The sequence below is a fragment of the Lepidothrix coronata genome, unplaced genomic scaffold (genome assembly GCF_001604755.1).
Source record: "Lepidothrix coronata isolate B3197 unplaced genomic scaffold, Lepidothrix_coronata-1.0 Scaffold1, whole genome shotgun sequence".
NCBI lineage: Eukaryota > Metazoa > Chordata > Aves > Passeriformes > Pipridae > Lepidothrix > Lepidothrix coronata.
This window is the reverse complement of record NW_016690181.1, coordinates 4,217,151-4,229,925: the sequence shown is the minus strand read 5'-3', so window position 1 is coordinate 4,229,925 and position 12,775 is coordinate 4,217,151. Positions and strand designations below refer to the sequence as shown.

At 38.4% G+C, this 12,775-nt stretch overlaps 1 protein-coding gene across 36 annotated transcripts in view; it reads right to left on the bottom strand.

The window, feature by feature from the left end:
* MADD (MAP kinase activating death domain) overlaps nucleotides 1-12,775 on the bottom strand; it is a 72,554-nt gene that overhangs the window by 22,546 nt on the left and 37,233 nt on the right. For 18 of the 36 annotated variants that reach the window (XM_017810620.1, XM_017810653.1, XM_017810849.1 and 15 more), the window contains 7 exons: nucleotides 12,386-12,592; nucleotides 7,422-7,475; nucleotides 4,335-4,432; nucleotides 3,910-3,993; nucleotides 1,257-1,415; nucleotides 686-794; nucleotides 87-149 (listed from right to left, as the gene is read on the bottom strand). In XM_017810620.1, coding sequence (XP_017666109.1) covers nucleotides 87-149; nucleotides 686-794; nucleotides 1,257-1,415; nucleotides 3,910-3,993; nucleotides 4,335-4,432; nucleotides 7,422-7,475; nucleotides 12,386-12,592 — 774 coding nt within the window. The remainder of the gene's footprint in view (nucleotides 1-86; nucleotides 150-685; nucleotides 795-1,256; nucleotides 1,416-3,909; nucleotides 3,994-4,334; nucleotides 4,433-7,421; nucleotides 7,476-12,385; nucleotides 12,593-12,775) is intronic. The other 18 variants (XM_017810679.1, XM_017810803.1, XM_017810784.1 and 15 more) reach the window with 5 other exon arrangements.

The window sequence follows — 12,775 nt, the reverse complement described above, 5'->3', positions numbered from 1 at the left end:
TAACACTGCCCGAAAGAAATAGAAATATCTCATACAAACACAGATCACAGCAAACACACAGAGAAGTGGAAAGATAAGATTATTACTCATAGAGAAGGTTTCCATTGCAGCATCCTCTAACTGGTCCCAGACAGATCCTTTATCCCTACCTGCACCATTCCAAGCAGGTAGGAACGATAAATGGAAAGGATGAAAAACACAGGAAGAGAGAGCTCTTGATTAACAGCAAGTCCAGATGAAATACATTCCAAAAAAGCCAATATACTTCTAATTCAAAGATATACTTGAAGGCCATTAATATTCTGAGTTTAGTAGCCCTCTGTTCAATGACTTAAGCTGAATGATCTTTTTTCAAGATCAGTGATATATTTTAGCTTCCCATGCATAGCTAAATTCCTTCTCCCCTTCTTCACATTTTAAAGAATTCATATCCAAGAACCCCAAGAGACTTGGACAAACTACATTTTATGCAAACTCCACCACTCACAGCCATCTCCTCTAACTATTACTCAATTTCCCCAGCAAATCTCTGGCTTTACTCTGAATGGCCTGATGCACCCAGCATGGACAACAGTAATAAGTTAAAAACACTGTTAGGGAACGTAAAAATTCCAGTCTGTCCCAGACATAACTTCATCCAAACTTCACGCTAAAAGATTCCCTCCCCGCAAAAAAAGTAGCTTACCCAAAAGTCCCTCATATAGATAGACACGTTGGTTCCCATCCTCTGGACCTCTCCCTGGAATACTGCCTTTGCTATCCTTCACACTCTGCTTCAGGTTGTGAGACTTCGCCTGAAAATAATACAAGAGGTGTCAGACAATTTAACTCTGCAATCTGCAGGGCTCCTTCTTGCAGTCTACTTCAGCTGCTCCTAAGAAACAGGAATTTTTCCTCTTAAGTAAGGATGAACAATGCTCATCAATGTTGTATTGCCTCTGAAGGGCAATTAAATGTCCACTTGGTTGAGAGAAATACTGAATGATGGGGAATTAAATATTGCTAGAAACTGTAAGGTGGTACAAGATGGGAATATTACTTTCAAAGAACTGTTCATTGCACAGGAAATGAAGATTGATATGTGGATCCACATAAAAATACATCTTTGACATGTTAATATTTTAAGTCATTGCTGATTAACCCTTAGAACAGAACCAAAGATCCTCTTCCACACAGGCACACATATTGAAATGATTATTGTGCAGGATTGAGTAAAAAAAAAAAAGTAAAGAAAGGGAAGTCTGCAATGCCCTTACAAAGATAGAGCTAGTAGCAGAGTTTGTCTCAATTTCGCTGTCTGACACAGTGCCTCTGGATCCTGCCAAATTGCCACCATTTTCCACACTCGGGCCATCACCAGCATTGCTACTCAAGTCACTGTCTGCTCCTAATGTCTCTCCAGAACTGTTACTAACCTGTGGAGAAAAATAAAGCGATTACCTTCAATAGTCAAAGACACTGTGGATAGAAAAATTGTAAAACATTTCTTCTTAATGCACAAAAGAGCAGTACGATGAGGGCCACATTTGCCTTTTCTTCTTCAGTAGCATTATCTTTTCATCAAATACTACTCTGCAGGAAGAGATTAAGAGAGACTCAAAAAGCCCTTCAGAAAAATCACAGAACTGCTTAGGCTGGAATGGATCTGGTAAGAGTACCCCAGTCAAGCAGGGTCGGTGAGAGTATGTTGCTGAGGACAATGTCCAGTTAGGTTTTTCTGATCTCCACAAATGGAAAACCCACAACCTCTCTGGGCAAACTGCTCCAGTGTTTGACCACCCTTATTATAAAAATGTGTTTTCTTGTATTCAGATGGAATTTACTGTGCTTTAATTTTTGTGTTGATTGCCTCTCATTCTGCCCTCAGAGAGTGCTACTGAGAAGAGTCTGGATACCTTGCCTCTGTTCACTCCCATTAGGTATTTATACCCATTGATTACAATCCCCCTGAGTCTTCTCTTCTCCAGACTGAAGAGTCACAGCTCTCTCAGCCTCTCCTCTTATGAAAGATGCTCCAATCCCTTAATCATCTTTGTATCCCTGAGCTGGACTCATTCCAGTAAGTCCTTATCCTTCTTGTACTGGCAGGTCCAGAACTGGACACATGCAGCCTCACCAGTGCTGAGTAAAGTGGAAGGATCACCTCCCTCAACCTGCAGACAACCTGCTCTTCCTAATACAGCCCAGAACACCACAGGTCTTTTCTGCCATGAGGGTGCATTACTGGCTCACAGCCAGCTTGTTGTCTATCAGGATCCTGAGGCCCTTCACGACAAAGTTGCTTTCCAGCTGATTGGCCTGCAATGTGTACTGGTGCCTGGGGTTATTCCTCTCCATATGCAGGACTTGGTATTGTCCCCTTGTTGAACCACATAGATTCCTCTCTATCCAGTTCTCCAGCCTGTTGAGGCCCTCTGAATAGTGGCACAACCATCTGATGTGTCAGTCATTCCTCCTAGTTTTATATCATCTGCAAACTTGCTCTGTACCATCATCCAGGTCATCAGTGAAGATGCTGAACAGTGTTGACCCCAATACTGATCCCAGGGGTACACCACTAGAGACTTGTCTCCAGATGGACTTTGTGCTACTTATTTCAACCCTCCAGGCCCCATTGTTCAGCCACCTTTCGGTTCACCTCACAATCTACTTACCTAACCCATATTTCATCAGTTTGTCTATGTTACAGGGGACAGTGTCAAAAGTGTCAAAAGTTTCACTGGAGTTGAGGTAAATCTTTCTCATTACACTCTTCCTCTGGTTTCTGAGGCCAGTTTTACTGGTAAAAACCTGAGGCACAGAATGCCCCAAAATGCCTCAGTCTTTTCCACCTGCCATCAGATTCAGCAGGTGGCTTATATTTTCCCTAGTCCTTTCTCTTATTATTTATGTACTTGTTTCTGTTTCCATTCACATTCTTTGCTAGATTCAACTCCAGGTCCATATTGGCTTTCCTAACCCTTTCCCTGCAAGGTGAGACAGAAAATGCATACTCCTCCTGCATCACCCGCTCCTGCTTCAACCTATTGTATAATTCCTTTTTATGTCTGAATTCAGTAGGAGCATTTTGCTCATCCATGCAGGCCTCTTGCTGCCTTTGCTTGGTTTCCTACTTCTTGGGATGGACCTTTCTTGAAGGAGGACATACTTGAATATCAGCCAGCTCTCTAGACCCCTCTTCTATCTGGGGCAGTATCCCAGAGAATACAATTTTTTCCTCCATTCAAGAAAGACAATCAGAGTATTATTCTTGTTACAGGCTAAGAAAAGATCATGGAAAGCCAGGTAGGCAGCAGTACAGAAAAAAACCAAACAACAACAACAAATAGGGAAAGTTCTTTAGGTTTTTAGCCCTGGAACATGTAATATCATATAATCTGGTAGGGAGAAGGTTCATTCTTTTTTTTTACTAAATGCATTCCTGCTACCTTTTCCCTCTAGGCCCTATAGTTCATTGGAAAGCAAACAGATATATATTGATGTAATTCAAGAGCTTTCAGGCAATATATGAGAAAATTTATTCTTATTTTTAATGCACCAAACTATCTGCCTTTTTTGCTCTCAGGTTACCTTTTTAAACATCTATTTTTTATAGATGGTTTATACGAAACAGACATATTTATAGAATTGTTGTAATTGGTGTATAAATACACCAATATGCAGGAATACGTAAGAGCAATGAGTATCATATATGAAGGATGCAATCTGCTAATAAAGACAGCACTATGTATGTTGTCAGACACACATGCTTGCCACCCACTCAGAGGCTCTGGAGAGAGAACTCACAGACACACATTATGCATGTGTGACAGAATGCTGCCACACCACACAAAATGTAGGCACGAAATGCCCTTCACCACGTTAACAAGCAGTCAATCACGCTAAGATTTCACTTTGGGCATATCCTACCACAGTGCTGACTTCAGAATCCTGGCTTGTACTTCGGACCATAACTGTTGGTCCTCCACTGGGAATAGAGTCAAAATCACTCTTCTGCAATCAAAACATATAAAGGACAAGAAGAAGAGTCACATTAGTCTTTACCATAATGAGAGAATATCAGTTCCCACTCCTCTGGGGTCTGGAATCACATGCCTTAGGCTTTCTTAATTTATTTAGCCAACCAAGTAGAAACTACTGCCTGCATGTCAAAAAGATCACAGTGTCCTGTAATTGAGTTCAAAAGATCAATCCCCTACAGAAAGAGGGGAAGAAATTTTACCAAATGTGCCTCTCAAGAATTCCCAAAACTGTAAGTCTTCCCATAATGAAGTAATGAATAGAAGAATCCTCTCTTTTACCACATAAATAAAGCAAGCATAAGAGTCACTGACCTGAGAACCTGAGGTCAAACTGAGGCCACTGTCTGCACTGATTTGGGATTTCTTCTCATCTGTTTCTCCCAAATCGAATTGTTTCACACCTTCTGTTCCTGAACAAAGGGAAAAGTAAATCTTTACTGTACCAAGAAAAAACAGTATGGTAGAAAGCGGATGACAGACTGGAAGCAGGAATAGTACCATGAAAACAGATTTGCTTTGATTTTTATTATTCTTATTCCTTGGTCTTGAAAACAACAAGGCCAGCAGGATACATCTGCTAGTCTTTGAACATTAGTTTGAATTTCAAATACTCCGAAGGCATAGTCCAGGTGTGACTATAACTAAACAGTACCTTTTTTAGCCATTCAAGACAGAAAAGAGAACAGACAAAGGTCAAGTAGCTTCCAGTTACAATAACACATGCAGAGGAGTTGCCATTCAACTCTAGGAAGCCACTTCCTTTATTCTTGGTAATAACAAAAGATACCTATTTACTTAAAGTCAGAATCCTTTTTTGAACAGCTAAATTGCTCAAAGGCCTGGACTGAGTGTTTTTTGGTTGCCCACTGCAACTATCTAGGCAAAAATCAGGGAACACATGACAAGAACATGTCACCCCAGTAAGATTTTCAAGGAATAAGCTTGTTTGATTCTGTACTTCACAATATTCTTCAATTTATTAACAAATGGCTCTCCAGAGTTGGCAATCACACAGGTCAAAAGTGAGAGAGGGAATCACCAAGCTTTTAAGTCATGCATTCATTAACACAACAATCCAAAAACAAAGAAAGGAAAAAAAGGATAAAAAAATTTTATGTTCAATTTCCCATGCACTTCTAGAATTGTATCATCTATTGTCCTCTGATGGGATGGCAGAAGGAAAAGAGAATGATGGAGAGATAGAGCCTGAAAAGAAATTTGGATAAGCATTGAACAAAACTAGTAACAATGCAAGAAAAAATGTGTTATAGACTGTACACAGAATGTCAATACTCTCAGAAACGGAAAGAGACTGAATGCAACACTTCTGCCATATCCATATCTGCCAACTATTCAGTAACAGGAAGACATGATCAGCTGCTGGAATATTTGTATTATATACCCATGACTATATCCAGTATCTCTAAGCAAACAATGCCACTATCTCTATAACAGCTGATCACAACAACCTGGGAATTATGAACATTTGTAATATATGTAACATTAGAGAGGGTAAGACAGTGAAAAGGAAAGAAAAAGGGAAGGGAGGAGAGAGAGAGAAGGATAATATACAAAGATTTGTGGGAGTGAGTTTGAGATGGTATGTAAACTCATGGATAGCCAAGCCATAAGCGGGCTGTGCAGACCATACTAGCTTACTACTCAACCACCAATTCTTCCTGTGAAGTGTTTACAGAAAGTATTCTTCATGTGTTATAGTATTCTGCCTCTAAATCCATATGCCTTAGTTACTGTAAATCAAATCATCAAAGATTCTAGGAAAGAAAAAGCATAAACAAAATTTACCAAAAAAATAACTAAAAGTATCTTTTCTAAGAATTTGGCATCTTTTTCCCCACTGCAATATGCATTGTTCGCTTCTAGATGTCTATTTCCAGTCATTCAAGTGACCAGCATTTCTAGTTCTGAATAACAATACAGCAAAAAGTTTTATATCTCATTACTACAGTGAGAACACTAAATTTCAGCTGTGTGTTTTAAGCAATTTAAGAGTTTCCTGTCCCAACACATACTTCAGACATATTTCTGGCAATTTGACTTTTAAAGTTCAGATATTTGACACCTGTAACTGAGTTTAAGGAGCACAATAACCACAATCACATTGTTGTCATCTCAGTGTAGAGGCACTTACAAACCTCCTCTTCCCTTCTTTACGGAGTTATATGTGTAATACACATAAAACACTAAATGCTCAATTTATCCCTCCCAATGTAGGCACCTACCTGAAAGGCTCATTTTAGGAGAGTAGGTGTGTGCATGTGCTATGTGCCTGTCTCACACACACTCCTACCTCAGCAGAAAGCAACTCACAACTTCAATATAGCAAGCTGTACTGCAGAGGTGCCCCACTTGCCCCATTCTCTCTGAACTAACTCCTGATGCTAATTTGTACTTAACAGAAGTATTTAACCAAGGAGCCTAAAACTAATCAAAGCAAATCCAGGCCTAGTCAGAATGTCAGGAATTTTCACTCATTCATCTTATCTATTAATCCTCCCCAGACCTTCAGTGTGTAAACTGGGCATCAGCTCTGCAAAGTACAAACTACGCTTACGGTTAGGAAACATCTACCCCAAAAAGGTTGCCATAAATTAGCTATTGTCCTTATGTCATAGTCCCTATTTACCACAGTAACAACCAAAACAGCAAAACCTTGCACTACTCTTGCAGATAGTACACATTCAATATCTTATCCATTATCGTATTTCAATAGATGTTCAGATTTGTGTAGATTTAGACTATTGTTTAGACTCTGTAAACAGCCTCAAATTCTTTCACTCCTTCTTTAACATGGATACAAAAAAAACCAGGCTGATTCCTTGTTATGAGGCTATTTTCTAGCAGCCATCACTAAATACAATTCTTCACATACACCTTCTCTCTCCCCCTCAAAAGTATTTCTTGTTGCAGACTGTTCATGGTTGATTCCAGGTAACAAAATTTGCCATCCCATGGCTTGAACAGAGAATTCTTCATTCCAGTAATATTCAATCAATCAATATATCCGTGCCAATAACTTGTTAAACAAAACTGGTCTTTAAAGTTTTAAGAAAGGAGATGAACTATCTTAAAATTCTTCCATATTTATCTGATATGGTGAGGATGCAGAATATCTGCTTCCCCATCTTTGAAGAAGGCAACATTCAGGGGAGGAAAAAAAAGAAAGGAAAAAAAAAAAGAAGAGACATTTGTGCACAATTTCCCTAGGCCAAACTGATCTGTTTGGTCTCTCTAATGCACACTTTCTTTAAATAGACCTTTGTTCTTGTGGGTATAAAACCTGTGTGCCATAGATGCAAGCTCACCCTGCACCTGGTGAGTTGGCAGTTATGGGGAGGCTGGAGGAGTCAGTTTCTACATTTTTTTTAATTTCCTTACTCGTTTTTTCCAAAGATTTTTGCTTTTTCACTTCCTGGTGCTTGTTCCACAATTCTACCCAAGATGCATTGAAAGCAGGAGAGAAAGAGAAAGAGTCAGCGGCTGGTCAGACAGGTGAAAGTGGGGAAAAAAATTTGAAACCAAAAACCCACCCCTTCATCTCAAAAAAAAAGGGAAAAAAATAGAAAAAAAAAAAAAGAATTAAAAAAAAGGGCAGAATTTCATGAATGGTTAATAAATACCATTTTAAAATAAATCAGTGTTAGCTACTGAGCACTGCATCATCTCTTAATAACAGCTGTGGTGCATCCCATCCTCCCCTCCTCAGGCCACACTATGACAACAGTGAATCAACTAAGGAAAAACAGCTCTTATGAACACATATAATGCAATTAATCACCTTTCCTGAGAAAGGTATTCAAAACTCTCAGATCTTTACTCCTCTAAAGTGTAGGCATCACAGAAGCTCTAATTAACAGAAACATTTTAATGTCTCTAGTTTATATCACAGAAAGGAAAAGACATAAAAACAGCAGCAGCAATTCCAAAAAAAATAAAACCGTAGGTTAACACAACATTTAAGCAACATTATATCTTAACAGATTATCACAAAGTTTACAAGTTATTTTTGACCTCACAACATTCTCAATAAATGCTTGGCTCTGCCTATCAACCTGTCCTATATGCAAAGAGCTGAACTTCTTTGCATCCACTTGTTCCTATCAGGGTATAAAGAATGGAAAATGGAAAAGAATTAAAATGAGCAAGATATCAGTCACGCTTAATACCAATTTCCAAAACTCAAATTAGGTCACAGCACTCCAGTCAAGTCGAGGAATTCCCTAAGAGGATATACAATGCACAGAACAGGAAAAAAGTCTGAACTCTCCTTACATTTGAAACATAGCCCTGGGACAATAGCGATAAGGCACTTGCACTTTTCTGTCACTCACATTCCTCACATTTCTCAACTCTCTGAAATGCAGTCACCTTTTCTGCTCAGAAACATTGATCATTCCAGGTGCTGGCCTATTGGCCAAAGGAAACATTACAAGCTGACATGCTGAACTGACTCTGAATGTTAGGCACTAGCATAGTGAAAGCTGAGAAGACCACAGTGGAAGATCCTCTCAGAAAAGTTGCAAAGGGAAGGAAAAAGAAGTACACTGTTCTACTTTTTTTCAAGGAGACTTCCTGAGCAATTGAAAGGTCACTTGAAGTGTGTCAGAAACCCACCCCACTCTGCAAATGGCAGAAATAAGGGCACGACAGGCTCTGAAAAACAAAATGTCCACTGAAAAAAATTAAAACAGATAGTGTTGCAACTGTGGAGGAAGGCTCCAAAATATTATCATTAAACACATTAGGAACAAGGCAAGGAACAAGGCAAATGCAACTAGGTAGAAAAAGTTAGAAAGACAGCTTCTAGCCAACTGATTTCTAGATCTGCTTCATGATTGATGGATCTTCCTTCAACTTTCATAGACAGACAGATGGATAGGATAAAATTGCTTAGAGATCCAAACAGCATCCCATAGGCTTATCTAGCTGAGCACACAATGACACAGATAACAATCTCTAAGATAGACTAAATTTGTTTGTTAAAGGGCTTTGAAAACATCTGGCCTCTTAGGGGCTTAGTCTATATGGCTTTACTTTAAAAACCACTAGGCTGAAAGCTACAATACCTGTCATTAGATTACTTTTATCTGAATTGTCTGTTAATTCAGGGTATCATATATACTAGCATATTAAAAACAGACTAGATTTAACTCTCAACTAATATGTCAAAGAAGAAAAGGAAAACTCCGTGTAAACTCAAGGGGTATAAAATACTATGCCTATGACTTTGTTACATGAGCTTGAACTAAACAGGACATCAGGTCCAGAAAGGATCTGATGCAGACAAAGCAGGTAGCACAATCTTTTCTTTTTAAAAAACCAGCCAAAATAAAGTGATCTGACAGGATTAAACAATTATTTTAAAAGTAGTAATGGAAACTTCAGTAAGTACTGACATTTTCATTATCAGTTACGGGAAGTATTCAATAAACCAAACCAACCACTAATGTAAAATGGGAAACTACTAACTATCAACTTTAAAGCCACCAGTGTCCTAATAAAAAGACCAACACTAGAGGTAATGACCATGAACCTTGGAAGACAAGAACCCCAGAAGTAAGCATTTGATGATCTTTTAGGAAACAAAGTATCAGAGGCATCATCTTCAAAATGAACTTTCCAGCTAGGAATTAGGTATTAAAGCACAGCAAAGATCAAGCCTAAACTTGTAAAAATCCCCCCCACTTCACCTCAGAAATAAGAATTTTGAATGCTCTGTTACAAGAGAACATCAGAAGCACACAAAAACCCATAAACTTCCTGAAAAGTGAACAAGAAAAGGGGATCAAGGAAGAATATATACACCCTGACCCCTAGAAAACTCTGAACCTCCTGGCCATTGTTCCTGTAGTACAAAAATCCATACAGTTCAGCTACCCCACCTTTAGATCTCAGAGATTTAGTTTAATCACCACACTAACATACGCTTCTCATATGGCTACTGCAAACAGTGTTGTACATTATTTTAACTCTATCATTCTGAAGACTTCTCATTCTAGTATTTCCTCTCGTATCTAGGTCAAAAGGTTAGCAGCCTAATTTGTATTTCATCTATACAATACCAACAGATTCATCAAAAGTTTTATTTACATATCTGCAACCTGAGGCTATAAGTACCTTCCAAACTTCACAGAATCAAGTAACTGCTGAAGTTCAAAGGGTCCTCTGGAGACCATCTAGTCAAACCTGCCTGCTCAAAGCAGGGTTGACTAAAGCTGGCTGCCACAGGACCATGTCCAGTCAGGTATTAACTATCTCCAAAGATGGATAATCCACAACCTTTCCATGCAACCTATTCCAGTGTTGGAGCATCTTCACACAAGAACATTTTTTCTCATGTTTAAATTGAACTACTTACAAATACTTTGTTATTTCAGCAACATGTAAATGTTTACCAGATACTTCATCCCTAAATAAACTAATTTGAATGAGAATATCTGCATTTCACTGCAGAAGGAATTTCAGCCTAGCCATGACTAACTCAAATCCTGTATATCCAAAGTTGTCTTATTCTGAAGCCTTCATGACAGAACATAAAGGAAGTATAATAGCCAAGCAGCTTTAAATTATCTTCCTGCAACACAAGAGAAATTCTCTTTACTTCTAGATCACATGAGTCAAATGAACACAGACACTACATTATTTTTACAGCAATATCCTAAAGACTAACTTGCATATCAGTTCTGGTGAAAGACAAAAGTAGTTAGAAAAAAAGGCTTCAGAAAAAACATTAAAGTCTTTAGAACTTTGATCAGTTTTGGTAAAACCACATCCTTCTTGTAACTTGGCTCCATAGAAGACAAGTGGAAATCTTCAGAGCATCAGAACCACCAATAAAAATGTACCTTTGCCTGCCCTTGAAGACCATGAATTGTTTAAGGTTAATATTCTGGCAACAGTAGTTAACATGACATATTAAGTAGCTCTTCTTTTTAAAAGGACTCCTTATGATGCTTCACAAACACAGACTGTCTGATCTTTATGATTTCCATTTCTATGAGGCTTTAATTTCATCTAAGGGAAAGAAGCAGTCTTAGTAATCCAATCAAAAGTTCTCTTTTCATTCTTTAAAAGAACACTGGCCTAGTGCCTGATTTATTCTTAGTTGTGTCAGAGGCAACTTTCCCTTTTTTCCTCTACAGAAAAGTAATGAAGTATCCAGCGCAAACCAAACAACTAACTGAAATATCGGAAATCTGAATCTGAATCTCTTTCAGCTTTATGATAGATTTTCAAAGAGAGAGCAAGACTAGTTTCTGAGCAACTGTCTCCATAGATTACCTCTTTAAACAAGAAAGCAAATCAAGTCAGAGGGATTAAGTATCAGTTCAGAAGGACTCAACAGTATTTAGCCTGCAGCTAATATGTGGGTATAAGACTGAATGTTTGCATTCCTGCCACATAACTGCTCAATATACACATTCCCTTGTCTTATACCACATACTACAGGTATAGGCCTCACAGTAGCACACTTTCAGAAGATTATTCTTTCATACAATGACTCCATTAAAATGTTACTTTAAACCAGCTGCAAGAAGCAACGGTTAAAATTTAACATATTTTTGCAGTTGACAAAAATTTTCTCATATGTTGAGGCTACTTTTCTCATGTTTACAACCAACAGCATGCTGGATCAACCAAAATATTTTTTTCTCCTCCACCAAAAAAACCTGTAAAGTACTTTTTAGAGGAAACAGTTTAAAGCCTACCTTTAACTTTTTCCCAAGACATAGAGAAAAGCTATACTAGCTAAGAAATTAAGGCAGGAAAATTTCTAGCAACCAGCCTAGCAGATGCTGTTTAGACAGATATGCATTCTATTTGGTACTGCATGGAAGGAAAATCCATCAGTCCTGTTCACTGAAACTGTTAACACTACAACTAAACTTCTTTTGGAAATTTTATTCTTAACAATCAGCATATTCTGGGTCCCATTTCTATCAGGATGTGATCTAGATAATTCACAGGTAGCCAGCAATTATAAGAAACATTTATTCCATGTTTCCCTTCCACGGTTGCCCTTTCTGAAGTCCTGCTATCCCTGTTTCCCTTTTGCCATTTCCTGTTGCTTGAAAACAGCAATCACAGAGCAAAAAATAAAGCTGTTTAAAGTGTAATGAAATTTAGAAATAATTAGGATTAGAAAGCTTCTGGGAGAAAACTGCAGCGGATAGTTTAACCCAGAGTAGAGTGAAGACACATATGATTGTTTCTTGTGATCCAAGGTGTAAATGAAGCATGTTACAGCAGAAATGTAGTGTGTTAAAATGGAGAGAATGCAAATAGAACCTAATGCCAAAATAGAATTCCCTCCTGCACTTGACATGAATCTCAATACACACCAATGGAAGCAATAAAATTTTCTTCCTTTAGACTTCTTGTGTCAAACTCCCTTGGCCCTTTGCCTGCAGGGCTTGGTGGCTTTGGCATTATCTGAGGTACCGGCAGCTGCATCGCAGGTTTTGGCTCCACTCTTGGGGATGATCCAGGATCTTTGCCAACTGGAGTGACAGATCCATCTGTTGGACTTCGTTTTCTCTTTTCTGGTTCTTTAAAGAAAAGAACAGTGTTGAGAGAAAATAAATAAATAAATAGATAGATAGATAGATAGATAGAAAGAAACAAAAGGAAAAAGGAAATGAGAGTGGGAAAACAAAGATGAGACAGATGGTCTCACCTAAATCATTAAGCCTGGCACTGAAACAGCTCAGTGCCACATTTGTTCCCCTAGG